We start from the raw sequence: 20,002 nt of genomic DNA, 5'->3' as shown, positions 1-20,002 counted from the left end.
GGCCCATTTTCATCTGATATCATGTTTTTTTAATAAAAGAAACTCGTTAAAGTCACCTGGAAGTGGTATTTTGTCAAAATAAAGCTTTTGTGACTTAAATATGTGTTTTGATGAGTGGAATAATGAATAAACAATTAACTAAGGTTTAAAACAATTAGTTTCCATGTTATTTACAAATTTGAAAAAAAAGGACCCGAGAGGGCGCTGTTCGTGACGTCAATCGAGGCGCGATGAATTGCATGCAGTGCCAAAACACCATAGTGACGCTTGGCGCAAGCTAAAAACATGTCCTCAAAGTTGAAACAATACCTGATTTTTTTTACGTTAGGCAAATGCTCCTTTTGGTTCGTTACGTCTTTCAGGTACCTTCTTTGACTTAGCTGGAAAAATTGTTGGGATGGCGTCATGTTTAGAAAAGAACTGTTCTCTTCATGCGTAGTGTATTCCGGATTACCGAAGCACGACGGCTCGAAGTGTTTGCTGCACAGCGCTGGCAAAGACTTGCAAACTGACCCCATCTTTAGTTGTTTTGCTGCATCCAGCAGCAATACACCTGGTCGACATTGCCGGAAAAATGCAAGAAAAAAACTTTTTCAAAACGTACAAACTAACGACTAGGACTTGAATGTACTTGCCCGTACGTGTGTTCGATGTTCGATCGAGGCAAAGTCTTCCTCGATTGACGTCACAAAAGGGGTAGGCGGAGTCACCCCCACACAACTTTATTTAATTTTTTAAACTTATAAATCGTTCAAAACAATTACTCAAAAAATTATTTTATTGTTCAGGAATAAATACTCTAATGTTTGAAGAAAACAAATATATATTTCCAGGTGCCTTTAAACTTTAATAATGTGTAATGTTCATATGTGGGTGAGTTTTGAACTACTTTGACTACAGAGATAACGAGTAGCCCTGGTTGCTAATAATCCAGCCAATTAGTCTACATTTGCTGGACAATTAGAAAGTGGGTGTCCCAAAAGTCAATAGAACTATTCACATGCTAGTTTATCGTATGTTTAAACTAGTGTGGAAACAAACGAGCGTAACAAAAGTATGCATTGCCCTTTATGAAAACAACGCCCCCCCCCCCCCCCCCAGTATTACGAAATAGTGACTGACCATTGTTGCACATGTCTTTGCAGTTTAGTTACACTTGTTTATTTTTATTTCAATTGGAAAGGTACAATTTTGCAGCATGTACATTTAAAGTTCCAAAACCTGTCTATGTTTGTTTCCATTTGGTTAGAAATAACCGATGTTCGTCTCATCGGTGGACCAATCAGCAGTCCTAACTCAGGCCGTGTTGAAGTCCAAATAGACGGTGAAGCCTGGCTTGCTGTATGTGGTGATGGAGACTGGAATAGTGAAGATGGTATTATAGCTTGCCGTCAGCTGGGATACACGGGCTATTCACAAACCAGGATATACTCTTTTGGCGAAGAAACAGCTGGTCCAGGATCAGTCAACCGATTCAGATGCAGAAAGGGTTTTGTTCTTTTTATCATTGTTTTCAACCATGTAGCTGCATTGTCTTTACTACTAATTTACGTACCAAAAAAAATGATTTGTTTGTTAATGGAAGTTGTTATCTAAATTAAATTAATTATTTATAGTGAGCAACCAAAACCTACGCATGGATTATCTCCCAGCCTCGCTACCATAGGCAGCATGCTAGCTTTGTTTAAGTTTTGTTCTTACTACAACCACAGTTGTCAACTGAAATAAAATCTAGAAGAAAAGCAGCCTTGTTGAGTTATCACGCTACGTTGCGTTACGTTACGTTACGTAATGTTACGTTACGTCACGAATATGAGATGCAAGTTCGACTACTTAGCTATGATGGGTAATTTTTTTTAAGGGTCGCAATTGTTTGGACAAATACAGTACTGCTTTTCAGGCATTGATGCAACCCGTGCAGAATCCGGCATCGATCGTGACCCTTTTTATCGACGATACGGAACAGCTATATTTAACTGCAAATATTGCATTATGATTTCTGGTAAACAAATTTCTGTAAGTTTTGCGTTCTATCGATGTAATTGACATCGACAAATCAGTGCAACAACCTCGGCGTGTGGTCGCGTGGAGGCAGACAGCAGACAGACCAATAACTCTTCGCATTACACACGGTCATAATAAGACGACGCCGATGGATGTTCGTGTAGGCCCTTACAAGACAAACATGTATCTAGGAGAAGATACAAGTAAAACTGTTGGTGGGAGTCGTGGCATGTTTGTGTGTTTGGGTTAAATATTGTGAGACCAATACTTTTAACCTATAAAGGGTTATCTGTACTGCAGCACATGTGCTGTGTATTTTACAACTTATTCACCATGTCAAAAGGCTTGAGTCACATTCTATCTGACCATTTTGAACCCGCATCCAGCTTTGTCCCCAATTGGTAAAATGTGTGATTTGGAAACCACTATTTAGAATGGTAATAATTATAATGTCAGTAGTGCACGAGTTATAATTATGACCACTGGCCCTGACATTGACAAACTCGTGAGTGGTCAACTTGGTACTTTTGTTATTCGTTCGTTGATTTGTCTGTTTATTTGCGTGTATACAGAAAACAACAATCTTGCAGAGTGTGATTATGAAGTATCGCCTACTGGGTGTGGTGTAAGAAATGGAGCAGGTCTTATTTGTACAAGTGAGTAAAGAGTCGATTACTGAACAAGTATATGGAAAAGTAGTCTCGTTGCGCTCGATCTGAAAATCAGTATCTCGACGCAGAATGTTTGGCCACGAAAAATGAAAAAGACGTCAAAGAACGGGTTGCTCGGCATTCCTATTTATATTTATTTGTCTTTAAAATCATTGTGGTTTTATTTTAAATGATCACAGGAACTAGTCGGACGGTCATGCAAAATGTTTTTTAAAAGAACCCAAAACGCAGCATTTGTGAGATAAATATTGTGTGGCCTCCACGGCGCACTTCCAAAAAACAGCTCTGCACACCGATTGTGATACGCCCTCATTCGTTTACTGAAATAACCTGGGTAGGTGGGGTTTCCACCATTTTCCGCTAAAATTATTCTTCTACCCTGTGTATCATCTTCGCTGTGATTGGTTGAATTTTTTTCCGTCGGACAGATGAAAACAGTGAACACCTCAAAACTTTTGGCAAATCAAAGGCGATGTAACTTCACACCACGGTACGGAAAGGCGCACATTGTGTGCAAGCCTGATACTTAACCGTGCACCATCACACGCAGTGCATGATAAACAGTGCTTTGATTTATTGAGACTTTTCTTATTAAACTTTTCTATCAATTAAAACAAATAAAATGTAAAAGATTACTTCACTATCTTTTATTTTTAGTAATAATTATAATTCGACGAAGTTTGTATTTTGTGTGTTTACAAGTCTATCATGTTCCAAATAATTGGTTGAAATTTATCTTTGTATATGGGTCATTCCATGTCAGACCAACGCACTTTTTTACCTCATGTCTTCCGATTTTGATAAAAATTGCTGTGATTGTAGGTCCTTATGAGCAATGAATGCACAGCAATTTTTAGCCCGATCGGACTTACCATGTGGTCAGGGCAGAAACCACTAAAATCTGACATTTTTAGGGTAAAATACCACCTTTTTGGTAAAAATATGTCATAACCATGTCAATTCTCATCACATATATTCAAATTTGGTATCAAAATTATGAGAATTGCATGCTTAAATCAGTTCTTTTGTCAAAAATAAATTTTCTGAAATGTAGGTCACTGTAGTCATTAATATGTTATCGTGACCTTTGACCCAGTTTTTGAAATAATGTATCATTCCAAAAATCAATGAAATAAAAATCTCTTGATAGAGCATGTCTTCCTCTATCAGAATCCACTAAGAAACAGTTGGGCTCTTAAAAATTACAACTTTATGACTATTTTTGTACAAGTACCGTGATCTTTAATATGTTATCGTGATCTTTGACCCAATTTGTGAAACAATGCATCATTCCAAAAATCAACAAAATAAAAATCACTTGATAGAACTTGTTTTCCTCTATCACAATCAACCAAGAAACAACTGGGCTCTTAAAAATTTACAATTTTATTACCATTTTTGTACAGTTGTTAGGTCACAAACTAGTCAATTTATATACTTTACATAATAAATCCACCAACAAACCTCACTCTTCTGTTTCTAAAGTTACTTAAAGTGTTCATGGTTTGCGATTTGTTTCTTGTTGAGGGCTGATGTGGTTTAACCAGAATCAGAATTTAAACTATCAGCAGTGACACACCCAGGATTTATTATTTTTGGGGGGTGGGCCATATTTTCCCCAAAAATTTCTTTCGAAGATTGTAAAACAAAAAATCAAAACAAATCAAACAAACAAATTGAATACCTTGGAGGGGCTGGGATCAATCCCCCAAGACCCATCGTCCCCCCCCCCCCCCCCCCCCTTTCGGGTGCACCACTGTGATTATAAGTGATCCCAGTTAGAGATTCCATCAAGGTTGAGATGGAGAAGCTGTCTGCATTTCTTCAGAAGATCACAAACTTATGCAGTCTTACTTTAACCCCTGTGATGAATCTTGAACAACAAATTAATGCATAGTAACTTTCTGAGAAATCCTCAAGAACAATTTGTTCACCATGCTGCAACTCTGACTTCAGTGCCCATTTTAATAGAGCTGCTCAGCAGCAGATTTTGTGCTAACTGTGCGATTTCCATTTAACCGTATAGCACACGAAAAGGCATGCTAACCTTCCGATGAAGTCAGAGTCGCAGCATGGTGACATTTTTTGTTTACCATCTTGGAAAAAATTTTGTTTCGGAAAAATGCCCTCCCCCCCCAACCCCCTCCACCTACAACCGAAATTAAATCCTGGGTGCGTCACTGCTGGTAGTTTAAAGTATGATTCTGGTTAGACCACATCAGCCCTCAACATGAAAAAATCCCAAACCAATAACAATTTTAGTAACTTTGGAAAGTTTTTTATTTTTATTTATTTATAAAGTAAAGTAAAGTACATGTATAAATTGACTAATTTGTAACCTACCAACTGTACAAAAATAGTCTTAAATTTGTAAATTTTGAAGAGCCCAGATGTTTCTTAGTGGATTCTGATAGAGGATGACATGCTCTATCAAGTGATTTTCATTTCATTGACATTTGGAATGATGCGTTATTTCAAAAATTGGGTCAAAGGTCACGATAACATATTAAAGATCATAGTGACTTGCACAAAAATAGTCATAAACTTGTAAATTTTGAAGAGCCCAACTGTTTCTTAGTGGATTCTGATAGAGGAAGACATGCTCTATCAAATGATTTTTATTTTGTTGATTTTTGGAATGATACATTATTTCAAAAACGGGGTCAAAGGTCACGATAACATATTAAAGATTACAGTGACCTACATTTTAGAAAATTTATTTTTGATGAAATAATTTATTTGAGCATGCAATTCTCATCAATTTGATACCAAATTTGCATATATGTGATAAAAATTGACATGGTGATGACATATTTTTACCAAAAAGGTGGTATTTTACCCTAAAAATGTCAGATTTTAGTGGTTTCTGCCCTGACCACATGGAAAGTCCGATCGGGCTGAAAATTGGTGTGCATTCATTGCTCATTAGGACCTACAAGCACAGCAATTTTTATCAAAATCGGAAGACATGAGGTAAAAAAGTGCGTTAGTCTGACATGGAATGACCCATATACATGTAGGCCTACCATTATTCAGGGAAAGTGCAAAAAATGATGTACTGTTTTATACTTGGTTATTATTTATTATCAAAAGAACCAGATTTCCATGGATGCTACAGTAACAAGAAAAACAGCATATTCCGTGAGGTTGCCTTCACTGACGACAAAATGACCATTACATTATGTCTCAATTATTGTCGAAGTATTGAGGGCATGGTAAATGCTGGTCTAGGCAAAGGAAAACAGTGCTTTTGTGGTGATGGGACAATTTCTTTAAGATCCCAGAAGAAAGACAGTGATTGCAAGGTGCCTTGTAAAGGAGATTCAGACGAGGTGTGTGGAGACAAATCCAATGTGTCAGTATACGATGGTAAGTGCCCTCGGCAAGCACCCAAACACCAAAAGTTAAAGAGGGGGAATGGGTGGGCCTGAGCCACGTGAGCTATAGATTCCTATAATATTTCTGGGTGTTCACTTTTATCTTTGTTCTGTATAAACTATTATGTTTTGTTTTAGCTTACCAAATCCCCAAATCAAGTTTCTTCAAAGTTGCGTGAAAATGTTTTTAGTAACCGTGAGTTACGTGGTTAGGTGAGGTTTGCAGTACGGCACCATAATATACAACCTCTTTTTCGAGTAGTGTTGGTTCTAAGATAAACCGGTGGTTGGCAACTCAACGTTTCGATCAGTAGCGGAGGGGGGGGTGCTGAGCTCTGGTGACGGAGATGGTGACGGAGAACAACTACTACTCAAAAGGGTTTTTACACATGGTGCATACTAGTCTTGGTGCAAGACGTTTCTCGTTTTCCTTTCACGCACACCGCGGCCAATTCACCGACAGCGCGCGCACCGACTCACCTGACCACCGCCGGGCGGTGAGTGGGGAGTCGGTGTGCGCGCGCTGTCGGTGAATTGGCCGCGGTGTGCGTGAAAGGGAAACGAGAAACGTCTTGCACCAAGACTAGGTGCATACCGCAAAGATCACCTGATTACTCCCACCATGCAAAGTTTGAAATCTTATAGTAATGTGTGAGTTCTTTAAATGATACGATTGTAGACTTTGAGTGACACCTAATTCGTTTATATCATACAGGAATGCTCTCTAATAATAGTTAGCTAGTTTGAAAATAATAGAGTATATTCAATTCAATTAAACACACCGTAATTACGCAACTATAGCAATTTTACATTCAGTTAATTACTTAAGGCTTTCCATGGGATGATGTTCTTTCCCTTCTTGTTTATCAACAGTTCACCTTGGGTTTTGCCCGGATCCAGGGGTATCAACTAACAGTCACAGAACAACGACAGAAACATCATATCGTTATGGAGTTTTGGTGCAGTTCGCTTGTGGTGAAGGTTTTGAGTTGGTTGGTGCACACTCTATACAATGTCTATTTGATAACACAGCAAATCAAGCAATATGGACAGAGTCACCGCCAAACTGCACAGGTTGGTATTCAGTTAATTAAAAAGTTTAAAAACATTTGAAATTTCTTACTTTAATAATGTATTCTGTTTTCTAAACAATGAGCCTAACGATACGGAATGATGGGGTGGAAATTGCAGTCACCCCTTCTCTGTCACATGACATAAGACTAGGAGCTTCACAACATTGGTAAAGAGTGAAAACAAACCAATTGCGCAGTACTTATGGTATACGTTCATCGTGGACAACCCTCCTTAAAATATTTCCACCCCAGTTGATTTTCACTTATGTATAAAATAATTAAACCAACTATCATGCGAGCCCCAAACTACGTTTGAAAACAGTAAAAGCCTAAGGCAACAATTACTATTTCCCTGTGACTACGATGCCTGACTCAGATTAAACTTTCACATGCTTGAGTTTGTATTTTATTTAGGGAATAACAGTGCGAGTACCCGGTCTTCGCTGCGTGGTAATGACCGGGTTGGTGGCTGGCGCTGTTAACGGACCGAGCCGGGGGCGAGGTCCGTTAACAGCGCCAGCCACAAAACAAGGTCATTACTACGCAGTGAAGACCGGGTACGAACACTGTTATTCCCATTAATAAATACCCTTTTTAGCGAATCAATTTTTTTTTACTTTTCTCTCGGCGGTACTTCCAGACATGTTCAGGGGCCATATTTGAGCTTTTGATGGTTCCCATCTCTTTCGTGCGTTAATCACATTACTGATCTTTGAGACCAGTGACTAAATTAAATAATTATCTGTTCAGCGCATAGAGTTATATATAAGAACTAGAGGGCGCACGAGTGATGCTTCGTGCACAAACGCAACGGGACCGCAAGATGACAAGCGCGTCATTCTGCACGCGCGTTGAATATGAAATACACGTTTGAGGGTTTTTTTTATTGAACGCTCACGCGATGCTGTTTGTTCAACTTACAAAATGGCCGCACAAACACACGCTGTGAGATGCCAGTTTTGTCAACTTAGAAAATGGCCGCCTGCGCGCATGCCGGAGCGCGTATATAGACCTTTCTTTTGTTGATAAACAAACCGCCTTGGTTGGCATGGTCGGCCGAATGTTAGTAAAACACTAAATCTTAAAAACAGATGTTTTTTAAAACCAAATTCAGCATTTTCTGCAAACTTTCAATTAAATAAAATACCTCTCATAATTATTTGTTTTGTTTTTAACAAAATCGACAAATTTGGTTACATTGTTACAAAAAATAGCGATCTTTTCTTAATTTGCACTTATGGCTTTCCATAGTTTTCCAATCTGGGTTGGCAAAAACTCGGGCTGTGACGTTGCAAAAGAAAGGTCTATAGGCCAGTGCGCCCTCTAGTTCTTATATATAACTCTATGGTTCAGCGCCTTTACTGGGGTCAAAGGAGGCAAATGATTTGGCTGTTCCTTTTGCATTAAAACGCGCGCATGAGCTCGGCGTCAGTTTATACGCGCGCACATGTTACACGCGCGCACTCAAAGTTGATACATATTCAGCGCGCGTACGCGTAAGTGCGCGAAGTTGCAATGAAACTTACAGAGATATAAATAAGCGTGCGATACAGTGCATGCAACGCGCAAGGTTTACACAATGTACTGTATGCTGATTTAGTGGCCACTTATTCGCTATTTTCCAAAGCCGGTGTGGCGGTTTCAACTTTCCGCTGTGTTCAGTTTTCCGAATGACCAATACGGTAGCATTACGTCATGCGATGCCTGCGCACAGCAAGCGAAAGTAGTCCATTTTTAGTGCCGTATTGAGTCATCCATTACCCTCCGGTAGCTGTCATGGCGGCGTCCCCGAGTCGAGTACATAGCGGCAAACGCGTGGATCGTATGAGTTTCTTTTTATGCAAGCAGAGTGTGACCTGCCTAAAGTTGTACACATGAATACATGTAAAGATGGGGCAAGAGATTATGTGACTACACAGAAAAGAATCGTAATATAAACAATTTGGGGGTCACTGCTGAGAGAACTACAGTACTCGCCAGGGTACTCGCGGAGGTATCTGACAGGCCACCTGGAAAACTGAACACGCCGGAAAGCTAAAACCGTTCGAACAACGTGTTGATATGTCCGACTACGTCACCCGGAAAACTGAACACGGCGGATAACTGAAACCGCCACACCGGTCTTTATACCACCGTTAACACTCCCACACGTGACCGGGTTTTGACCAATCAGAGACTTGAAACCGTCCAAGGTATTTATTAATGTGTGTTGATGAACTTCGTTGCGACGTTTTGGGGAGTCACCGTCGCTGAGTGTTAAACAGTGTAGTGCTATGTAAGGAGATGTGGCATTATCATGTCCCTTAGGACCATGGGGGAAGGAAGAGAAGGAGCTCGAACGAAGGGATTTCAAAAGTCGAACCCGTGGTACCGCGGTCGTTTAACGACACCTCGTGATCACCCACATACCTCATACAAACAATGGGCGACCTGTAGTATGTGAGTTTGCGCGTGCGCACTTGGTTCTTCACTCAACTATGGTGTCGTACGTCGTATGTGTTCTAAAGACGGCAGGACTCCAGTAGTAGCACTTATTGAAAGCAGTTTACTCACAGACCATGACATCATCATACAGCAAGGCTACGGTGGGATATCAATGCCACTCCATAGCATCCCTTTTCCTTAACATAAGGAACAATCTCATTAAAACTTATGAGGCCATACAAAATAACAGTAGCTAGGTATTTTTTTGATAAAAAAAACGCTTGAAAACTGCTTTGTTTTCTAGTTTTTTTGGTTTTTTTTCGCAACTTTGGAAACTTCCAAAAAACGCTTTAACACCAAAACAGATTGAAAACAGTTTCAACATTTCAAAAATCACTTCTTTTAAGAAAAGTGTTTGTTCCAAAAACAACTGTCATAGCATAAACTTTAAGAATAACTGCAGGTGAGTAGTCTTTTGTTTGTTAAACCAAGCATTGAGCTTTCAGTTCTTCTGGATTTTGGTTAACTCATAGTCAGTTTTATGATTCAATGAGTCTCTTAGGTGGTCTGCAAACGCGACCGGACCTGGTGGCGGTAGCATATGTTCGGTTCTGGGGGTTTATCTGTTGGAGTGAAAGGCACATCTTGTGTCTTTGCGGGTGACCTGACAACACTGGGACTTGCTGGCTCTGTTGTCTGTTGTGATGTGAGTTGAGGTGCATTCACACAAATGTCTGGAGTTTGGGGGTTTTGAGCGTTCCCCTGACTGTCTTTGAGGTGTACGCGGTTGCGTCTGTAGCATTTTGTACCAACTTCAACAACGTAGCTGCGAGGTGCAACTTTAGCTTTGATCACTCCTGGGATCCATGGGGAGCCTTCCACTTTGGGACGTGATTTGGCGCGAACTGGCTGTCCAACAACTAGATCAGGCCGATTTCACAAAGATCTAAGATTGATCGTTACTGCAAATCAATCGTAGTTGCTAAGTAAAACGTGATGTCACAATACAAATCACTATGGTGATACTGACAATTTGTCTTGCGATGAATTTGATTGCTTTGTGAAATCGGCCCCAGGGAGGCTCCTGGCTGTACGGTCATGATACGGCTTCCACAAGTTCTGTATGCATACGTGGTCAATACATGATGTCCCGTGCAGTGTTGGTTGTGTACTGCACGCCCATGTGAGATGCATGTGCTCTTGTTGTCATTTCTGTACGAAGAGCTGTTGGGATAACAATACGGGTTCCACGAAAGATGAGACCGTTTTGTGTTGGAAAGTTCATCTCTGTATGACCAGTACTCCCTACTGATGCACAGGGAACTTGAGCTTTGTCTCCTGGCCATCCTATTTGGATGATCTTGACAGTGTATCACTCAAGTACATCCGCGAACCCTGCTTGTACTGTACGTGTAGATATAGGTACTTCTGTAGGCGAAGTCGCATACGTTGCAAATGTTTGGGGCTCACCAAGATTGGCTTTTTGAAGATGCTCATCAGAGGTTGGTGGTCAGAGAGCACAACAATATTGTCACGGCCAAGAATGTATTATTCAAAACGCTGAGTGGCAAAATACAATTGCCAAACACTCTTTCTCTATTTGAGCATAGTTGCGCTCTGTAGCTGGTAGCGCTCGTGACGCAATGCGACTGGTCGGCCATTTTGTGTGATGACGGCTCCTAGTCCAACCTCGGAGCTATCACACTCAATCACAACTTCTTGGTTGACATCATAGTAACTCAGCACTGGGGCTGCTGTGATGAGCTTCTTGATCTTGTCGAAGGCCGCGTCAACCAGTTAAAGATGACGTCTTTGTCTGTATGACGTCTAAGTGGCTCGCATACTGTGCTCAGTTCTGGCAAGAATTTAGCCAGGTATGTCACCACTCCAATGAGTCTTAGCACTCCGTCGACATCAGTAGGGCGAGGCATGTCGATTATGGCCTTTACCTTCTCTGGATCAGGAGATAATCCGTCTGAGCTGAAGACGTGTCCCATGTATGTCACACTGGGTAACTTGTACCGCAACTTGGCCCATTAAGCTTTAGGTTCCGTGCTCTGCACCTTGCGAGAAGGGCGGTGAATGCGGCGTCATGCGAGGCCTCTGCTTCGGCCTGCGTTTCTCCTGAGCCGTAGACTAACTCATCATCAGCGATGACTGTGATGTTTTCTAGGCCTTCCAGGCACGCATGGAGTCTACGCTGGAATTCTTCTGGTGCTGAAGAGAAACCAAAGGGCATCCTCAACCAATGGTAACGTCCATAATGTGTCCAAAATGTTGTTAGATAACTTGAGGGCTCATCAAGCACGACTTGTATAGAAACCCGTCCTTAGCATCTACTACCGAGAAGAGTTTGGCGTTCTTCAATCTCGGGGCTACTTCGCCAACAGTCGGAATCGAATGGATCCAAGCATACTCTGATTTTATTTGGCTTTCTGACGACCACTATGTTGTGGATCCACTTGGTAGGCTCACTCACTAGAGCTAGGATGCCTTGGTCTTTCATGCTGTTTATCTTTTGTTTCAGCCCTTCTTGCACTGGAATTGGTACTCTGCGCCTGCTGTTCTGCGTTGGAGTGACACTGTGATCAATGTCTATGTGGTAATGTCATGGTAGCCGACCAAGGCCGGTGAATACATCTTTGTACTCTCCGAGAACTTCTGCCTTGGTAAGAGTCTGTGACTCTGTCACTGTATGTACCAAACACTCCTTTGCGAACTGCATTAATCCCAGAGCTTCTGCTGCTCTACCTGACAGTAGAGATGAGGGGGCATCTTCCACAATCTCAAAGTGGATTTTCTTTGTACCCCTTTGGATTGACATCTCAAGCTGGTGGCTCCTACCGGATGTATAATTGTGCCATTGTACATTTTCAGCTTACTCATTGATGGAGATGGAGGGTGTCACTCAGCTGCTTGTGATCTGCAAGATTCCTGCAAGTTGCACCAGAGTCTAACTGAAAGCTGATAGTTTCTGTCCGATCCCTTGTTAGCGTCTCCACTATAGCTCTACGAAGTATTGCTGTTTGGGGTTGGAATGTACTGTATAAATGCTTTCGTCGCTACCACTTTCTTATCCTTCCATTTGATGGAGCTTCTGTGTAGATTGCTGTGGTTGACGTGTAGTACTATCTTTACCTGACGACTAACAAACTTGCGCATATAGTGGTTGCGCTTTTGGCATTTGGAGCAGATTATTCCATAGGCTGGACACTAATGCCCTTGCTGTGTGATTTGCCACAGTACTTGCAATTGTTATTTGGAGGCCTGTTTGGTTGTCCAGATTTCTGTGTCCGTTGCTTATTTTTCACAAAGTGGGCTGATTCTCTCTACAGCGGATCCATTTGTTGAAGGTGGATCTGAGCTTGTTCACTGCTGCGGCATATGTCCATGGCTTTCTGCACTGTCAATGATGACTCCCGCAGCAAACGGGCACGGATGCTGTTGCCTGTCACTCCTATGACCAGCCTGTCTATGAGGATTTCATCAAGAAGTGGTCCATAGTTGCATGAGGTTGCTAACTTTCTCAGCCTGTTCAAGAAAGTGTCGATGTTCTTTGTGGGTTCTTGCTTGCATGAGTTGAACATAAATCCCTCATATACCACATTGCGTGTTGGGTCATAATATTGCTCCAAGACTGGTTAGGATTTGCTGTGGTGACTTTCTTTGCTCGTCTGTCAGTGGCTGATTTTGATTCACTTCATAGCAGTCCTTTCCCATTATTGAGAGTAATGTAGCCACTTGGATGGAAGATACTTTCTTGTCCAATTCAGTGATGGCCACTACATAATCTGCCAACTTGCCTTGAAGAATTGCCAGTTGGAGACCTGGTCTCCTTTCATGTCCATTTTGGCTGGTGGGGGAATCAGAGACTGCGCCATGGTTAAAATGTACCGTGATGTGTCCGTTCAAAGCCTCCGTAGTTTACCGTGGTGCGTCCGCTGACGGTATTTGCCGTGGATTCAGCTAATTTCTGACACCATGTTCGTAAGACGGCAGGACTCCAGTAGTAGCATTACTGAAAGCGGATTATTCACATCCCATGACATCATCACACAGCAAGGCTACGGTGACCTATTAATGCCACTCCATAACAGTATGGATATAATACAGAAAAAACCTACGTTTTTGAGACCTGGTAACAATTGTGTACACTTTCGCCCACCAAATCGAAAAACACAATATTGAAGACCAACTACCCTCGTGTACTAATACCCAAATTTTGAACCACCGCTAGTGACAGGAAAGTCACAAAAAATGTAAGAATATGCTATGATATTTCCGTAAATGAAAACGTGTATATTCTCAATTCTTGTCTCCAAAAATTCAACAGTACACGAAGGCAACGGCGCAGACTGGCGGTACCACACCTTCTGTTCAAAGAGATCTACTCTAATCCTGCTCGTTAATCGGCCGTCCAGCTGGTATCAAACATCTAATTCATTGACTTGTTTAAAGTTGCTAGTCCTGCCAAATTTTTATCTCTTGGAAAAACCTTGTACATGTAGTATCTAGCCTTTCAAGCACTAATGGAAAAATACAACTGATTCTATTTTGAAATTTCAGAGGTAGTACCCACTGGAGACGTTGAAGTGAATGTTCCGACCAGGACGACGGTGCAGGGAATAACACCGACCAAAGCTGCCACTTCACAGGATCCGACAACAGTTATGATGAAGTTGGACACCATTGGGACCACATTAACACTAGGAATTACAGAACAAGAAGAGATAGTGTATGACACTACAATGTTAACACTTACAACTGTGAAAACGGGAACAAAGGACAGCAAGTATGGGACTACAATGTTAACACTCACAACAAAGATAAGCGAAAATGAACAGCAATTTACCCCGAAACTGGTTGGACAAGGTGATTTGACCACAGGTAAGTTATTAATTTTCACCCTTTAGCGTTATATATACATTTAGATCACAGGTTTTAATTTTAAATCAGTTGGTGGAAAAAGTCACTTGTTTTAAGCCTTGTTAGTATTTTAATACGATTGTGCATACTTGGGCTTATGCACATTACAGCTGGTGATAAAAGCCTACACATTTGGGAGACTTAATTGATTGAACACTACAATTTTTAGAGCAACTTAACGTGAGTTATAACTGTATGAAACAATCACTGTCGGACCGCCTCAAAGTTTGTCTCACATTGACCCACTGAAAACGAAGGGTTCAAACCGCACCCTCCTATCAACATAGGGAACATGCAAAAGAGTTGGAGTTCGCCCGGCGGATCATTCGTTACATAACCACGACATTGTGTTCCCGCATGCAAACGTATACAAAATGTGGTATACCTGCTATACTGCGTAAAGCCCGGTTTATACTTCCTGCGAATGCAAATGCGAAGCGAATTTGACGTGAATTTGACGTCACAACCCTCCTTTCGCAGCGATATTCGCAAGTGAGTGGGCAAAGTTGAACTGCTGCAAATTATTCGTTGCGAATTTGTGATGTCAACATTCGTATCGCATTCGTATCGCATTCGCATTCGCTTGAAGTATGAACCGGGCTTGCCCTCTGCTCTACACCCTTGCGAATAATTGCTGCGAAATACGGGTGTGACGTCACATTTACGTCAAATTCGCTTCGCATTCGCATTCGCAGGAAGTATGAACCGGGCTTTACCCGCATCTCCTTACAAAGATCGGTCAATTTACAAACCGGTTTGTTAGTTTCAGCAAATGTTGCGAAGACGGTCATTCGCCTCGACATTCGTTAGCATTGGTAAGCCATTGTTAACGTATGTAAAGCATGCGTAAGCGTTGGCAACGTTCGTAAAGGCACCTGTAAGGCGTTTGTAACATTGGCGGGTCCCCTTTCTTACAAAATGTGGTGTTGCTGTTTGTGAAACAAACAAGTGGCCAGAGCGAGAGTCGCCCGGTATTTATAGCAATCGCGGCCGCGTAATCCATTGTTCGGAAATTAGTCAGAAAATGGGAAGACATTGGCAACGATGCTAAGACATTCGTAACAATGATTTACAAAATTCTCCATGCTCAAGTTCCTTATTATCTTGTTAATTTGGTTCACTTACAATATGGTATTTCTGATGCACACAGCCATCGACTCCGCTCCTCATCAGATTTGACCCGGCTCTCCATTCCTAGATCCAAAAGGAAAGCCGGGGACACAGCCTTTGCAGTTGCTGCACCGCGCTTGTGGAATGCGCTACCACCAAGTCTGAGAGAAGCTGCGTCGTTGGCTGTGTTGTAACGCCTCCTCAAGACATTTTCATTTCCAGAACCATCCTAACTTGCTCCTCCTTTTGTTTCTCTATTAGCCTGTCGTTGGTCTGGTTTTGTTTTTGTTCTTATGTTGCCCTCCCTTTGTTAATGTTAGGCGCTCTGTTCTTTGTATAGCGCCCTATAAATGTTTTGTATTATTATTATTAACATTCCTAAGTGCATTATTAACGTTTGTAAGCCCTTTCGTAAGCATTCGCAAGCATTCGTAACATTCGCTAGCAATCGCTTCATTTGTTTGAAATTGTTGGTAAGCTCAATCGCGACGTGCCCAACGTTTGGTGCCTATTCATAAGTCATTGTCTAGCATTGTCAAGCGTTGGTAAGCATTCGTCATATATCGTTAAGGAGAGGTCAAGGGACGACCGAGGGGTGATCAAAATGAAAAAATTCACCATCCAATCGCAATTGTTTGGCGAATTAACCGCGAATGTTAAACAAAATTATTCGCAAGAATTTATTCATAATTGCAAGAATATTCGCCACATTTTGATTGAGTGATCTTCGAAAAGAGGTGGAGAATGACTTGTGAACGTTCCGAAATTGTTACCAACGCTTCCGAAACACGGCGAATGTGGCGAAGTTTGAGCGATTGTCAAATAATTCCATTCGTAAGCCCTTTCACTAGCATATTAATTCCCTAGTGTAAGAGTAGCATTAACGCATGTATAACAAAACATTTAAAAAAATTCAAAACGAGCGTTTAGACCTCGTCATTTCTGGTTTATTCCCTCATACTGAAAGCTCAAACTGCACATCATTGAGGATAGCACCTTCAATCTAACACACACTGTGATTTAATAACGAGGCAACAGTAATTGCTGATTTAAGGGCGAGAACAAAAGTAATTAATGCCGTCAGTCAAAGCTTGCCAGTAAAATATTGAAGGGTTGAATTTTTTATTTTTATTTTTTTTTTTGGGGGGGGGGTGATGTTTAACCATTCGCATTTTGTTTGGAAAATAAAAACATAAAAACACACCATTTTATTTATTTCGCCTTCCCATCATACAATTTTGCAATCAAATGATAGTTTGGATGCTTTCTTTGAAGTCTTTAAAAATCAAATCTTTTTCACCAATTCCATACAAAACTTGGTCAGGAATGTGTGGCAGTTAATGAAGTTTTACTAATTAAATGTCTGGTTCGATAAATAAAGACTTTTTAAATTATATAAATACATGCCGGATAATGATTTGGGGCTTTAAAACACATAATTAAGTTTAGTTCTGGATAAATATTGTGTTTTTGTTTCTTTGTCTGTATCTCGTAGGAGCAACAGTGGGTTTAGCCGTTGGAATTCCTTTACTCTTGGCTTGTCTTGGCCTACTTGTATTCGTTCTAATGAAAAGGTAAATCATGTTTGAGCTATTCTTGTAACAAGTTTGACATAATACGCCTTAAAGCAAGTACAATATTCTTGCTATTGAGTACAGTGCTACGTATATACACTTATTAGCTATACTTCATCTCGAGCCTATACATAAAATCGGTCACCGATAACCGATACAATAACGATTGTATTAGTATACAATCGAAAAATGGCCATAACAGTCGTTTTCCGAAACCATGTGAGACGTTAATAAAAATGTTACAACTGTATGTTAAAAGAATAGCAGTGTGTTAATGAGTATAGTAAACCAGTTGTTTTAGTAATGGGCACATTATATGCAAAGTTATCAACAATGGGTTGAGTTGGTGCAATGATTGCCAAAATTGGTCGAGTTTTAAATAAGACCAAACTAAATATATGTTAACCACTTTGTAAAAAGAAGTGGAACATTTGAGTTGCGTGCGATGACTATGTACTAAACTTACTGTTTTACATTATACTATTGTATTTTTGGATGTACAATTTCACGTGACCGACTCATGAAGTAGTTCAATGACTTCCCTCTTAACTTTTTAGAAGCTGTGCATCTGGAAAGCGCAACCCAAGAAGGCGAAAAGATACAACCATACATTTCCAGCAAAATTCAGCCATCTATGAAAACCCTCTAAGTCCGATTGAGCCTCATTTATATCAACTGGTAAAGGAACAGAGCAAACCTGAATATAAAAACATCAACATAGCAGTTGAATCATTGAATTTCAACTGCACACAAGACGTACTCCTTAATTCACCAAACCAAACAGATATTAAAACACTTTCAGATCCGTATTACCTCGAGCTTGATGTCAAACCTGAATCACAACACAAGATCGCTACACAATCTCTAGCGGTATCGCATGAAGAGACGAACGTAGATGAAGATGGTTATTTGGCACTACTTCATGAATCTATTGAAAAGACTACTCCCTTGAATGACACGGTAACCAGTAATCACAATCAAGGAGGTAGGCTTCAAGCTGAGTGTCTCCAAGCACCAGTGATGGTTCACCATAATGATGAAACAGACTACTCTACGGTGGACGATAATTCCTACCAAGACTTAAATGAACCTTCTAGTGGATATACAACACTTAACATCACACAGCATAAGTCAATGGACAATCTAGACACCGAGTATTTCGTCATAGAAGAGTCAGTTAATAATAAAAAAGGCAATGTACATGGTGGGAGGGCTGAAGCTAGTGGGACTAACAAACCTGGACAAATACAGGAAAACGTCACTGATGTTGGTGACGGGGAATATTTAAATTCAGTCGACCCTTCTCATTACATGGAAGTTATCTAGGCCTATAGTACTAAGCCTCGGGGACTAGTGAAATTTACTACTTCGTAGTTGCGACTAAATTGATAACTCTAACGATGCATTGTGGAATAGTGTTTGCCGCAAGCGCAATATAGTACAACATACGCTGAAAGGATTGAACAATTGTGTCACTAATGTCCGATTGTGTTAAGATTAGGGAGGTTTAGCTGCACGTTACGCGAGCAACGTAAACGTGAACGTCAGTTGTGTTGTTAAAATCTCACGTCTTTTACGTGAACATCCTATTTTTCAAGTCAGGTACGTACGTGCACACGTCATACGAGAGTACAGAAATGCCAAGCTTGCTGTCAGTGATTTTTTTTTATAAATAACAAGTTTTGATAAGTTTTGCTGTCAACTGTTTTAGTAGTCCAGCCAAAGTGTAAAATTACACTTTGGACGGCATTGTTTGTTAATGGCTGGTATCCATACTATATCTATGGATCATGGGCCCAGGAAGACGATTATAAGATAGAAACAAAGGTCTAAAATATTTTCAAAATTGTATAAAATTTACCACATTTTGATAAATCTACTTTATTTACTTTATGTTGATACTACAAACCTATGTAATTAACGAATAAACTTTGACCTTGTAAAATTTATGTAAGGCAAAACAAAGTGTAAAAGTGTGATTTTCTTGAAAGGTGTATATTTTGAGTACACCAAATTTGATTGCACTCCCCATCCTCAATGGAGCATATTTGTTTCAAAACAACTTTTTTTGAAAGGAACATAAAATTACACCCAGGCAGTTTTTGAGAGGAAAACAAACCAAACACCACCTTCATGTGAGGCTGTTTTGAAGGCAGTGGACACTACTGGTAATTACTCAAAATAATTATCAGCATAAAACCTCACTTGGTTACGAGTAATAGGGAGAGGTTGATAGTATAAAACATTGTGAGAAGCAGCTCCCTCTGAAGTAACGTAGTTTTCGAGAAAGAAGTAATTTCCCACAAAATTTGATTTCGAGACCTCAAGTTTAGAATTTGAGGTCTCGAAATCAAGCATCTAAACGCACACAACTTCGTGTGACAAGGGTGTTTTTTTCTTTCATTAATATCTCGCAACTTCGACGACCGATTGAGCTCAAATTTTCACAGGTTTGATATTTTATGCATATGTTGAGATACACCAACTGTGAAGGCTAGTCTTTGACAATTACCAATAGTGTCCACTGCCTTTAAATAGAAAAACATTTCAAATAATGTCAAATTTTAGCTTTTTTATTTATCACAACATTTGACCCCAAGTGATAGATCTATTCACAAAAAATAGTTTTATGTTCATATTGACATGCCAAGTTTGTGAAGTCATGAGTTAATCTTTTGCCGTGTACACAAATGTATAGGAAAATCAAATCTAAAAGTGCGATTTTCTCAAAAAGTACATCTTGAGCATAATACAGGGTGCGTTCATTTAGCTTCCCCGCGTTCGTGTGTCGAACCCGCGCGCGGTGCTCACTCGGGTGAGCCCTTGACAAGAGCTAAACGAAC

The 20,002-nt window shown here is 40.5% G+C and overlaps 1 protein-coding gene across 1 annotated transcript in view; it reads left to right on the top strand.

Annotated features, from left to right (window-relative positions):
- Positions 1 to 19,110, top strand: part of LOC117304779 — a 35,041-nt gene extending 15,931 nt beyond the window's left edge. Inside the window, exons 10-16 of the mRNA XM_033789387.1 lie at positions 1,250 to 1,489; positions 2,577 to 2,660; positions 5,769 to 6,044; positions 6,926 to 7,126; positions 14,116 to 14,436; positions 17,081 to 17,159; positions 17,717 to 19,110. Coding sequence (XP_033645278.1) covers positions 1,250 to 1,489; positions 2,577 to 2,660; positions 5,769 to 6,044; positions 6,926 to 7,126; positions 14,116 to 14,436; positions 17,081 to 17,159; positions 17,717 to 18,485 — 1,970 coding nt within the window. The 3' untranslated portion in view covers positions 18,486 to 19,110. The remainder of the gene's footprint in view (positions 1 to 1,249; positions 1,490 to 2,576; positions 2,661 to 5,768; positions 6,045 to 6,925; positions 7,127 to 14,115; positions 14,437 to 17,080; positions 17,160 to 17,716) is intronic.
- The last annotated feature ends 892 nt before the right edge of the window (positions 19,111 to 20,002 follow it).

The sequence above is a fragment of the Asterias rubens genome, chromosome 21, assembly GCF_902459465.1.
Source record: "Asterias rubens chromosome 21, eAstRub1.3, whole genome shotgun sequence".
Lineage (NCBI taxonomy): Eukaryota > Metazoa > Echinodermata > Asteroidea > Forcipulatida > Asteriidae > Asterias > Asterias rubens.
This window is presented reverse-complemented; position numbering and strand designations above follow the sequence as displayed.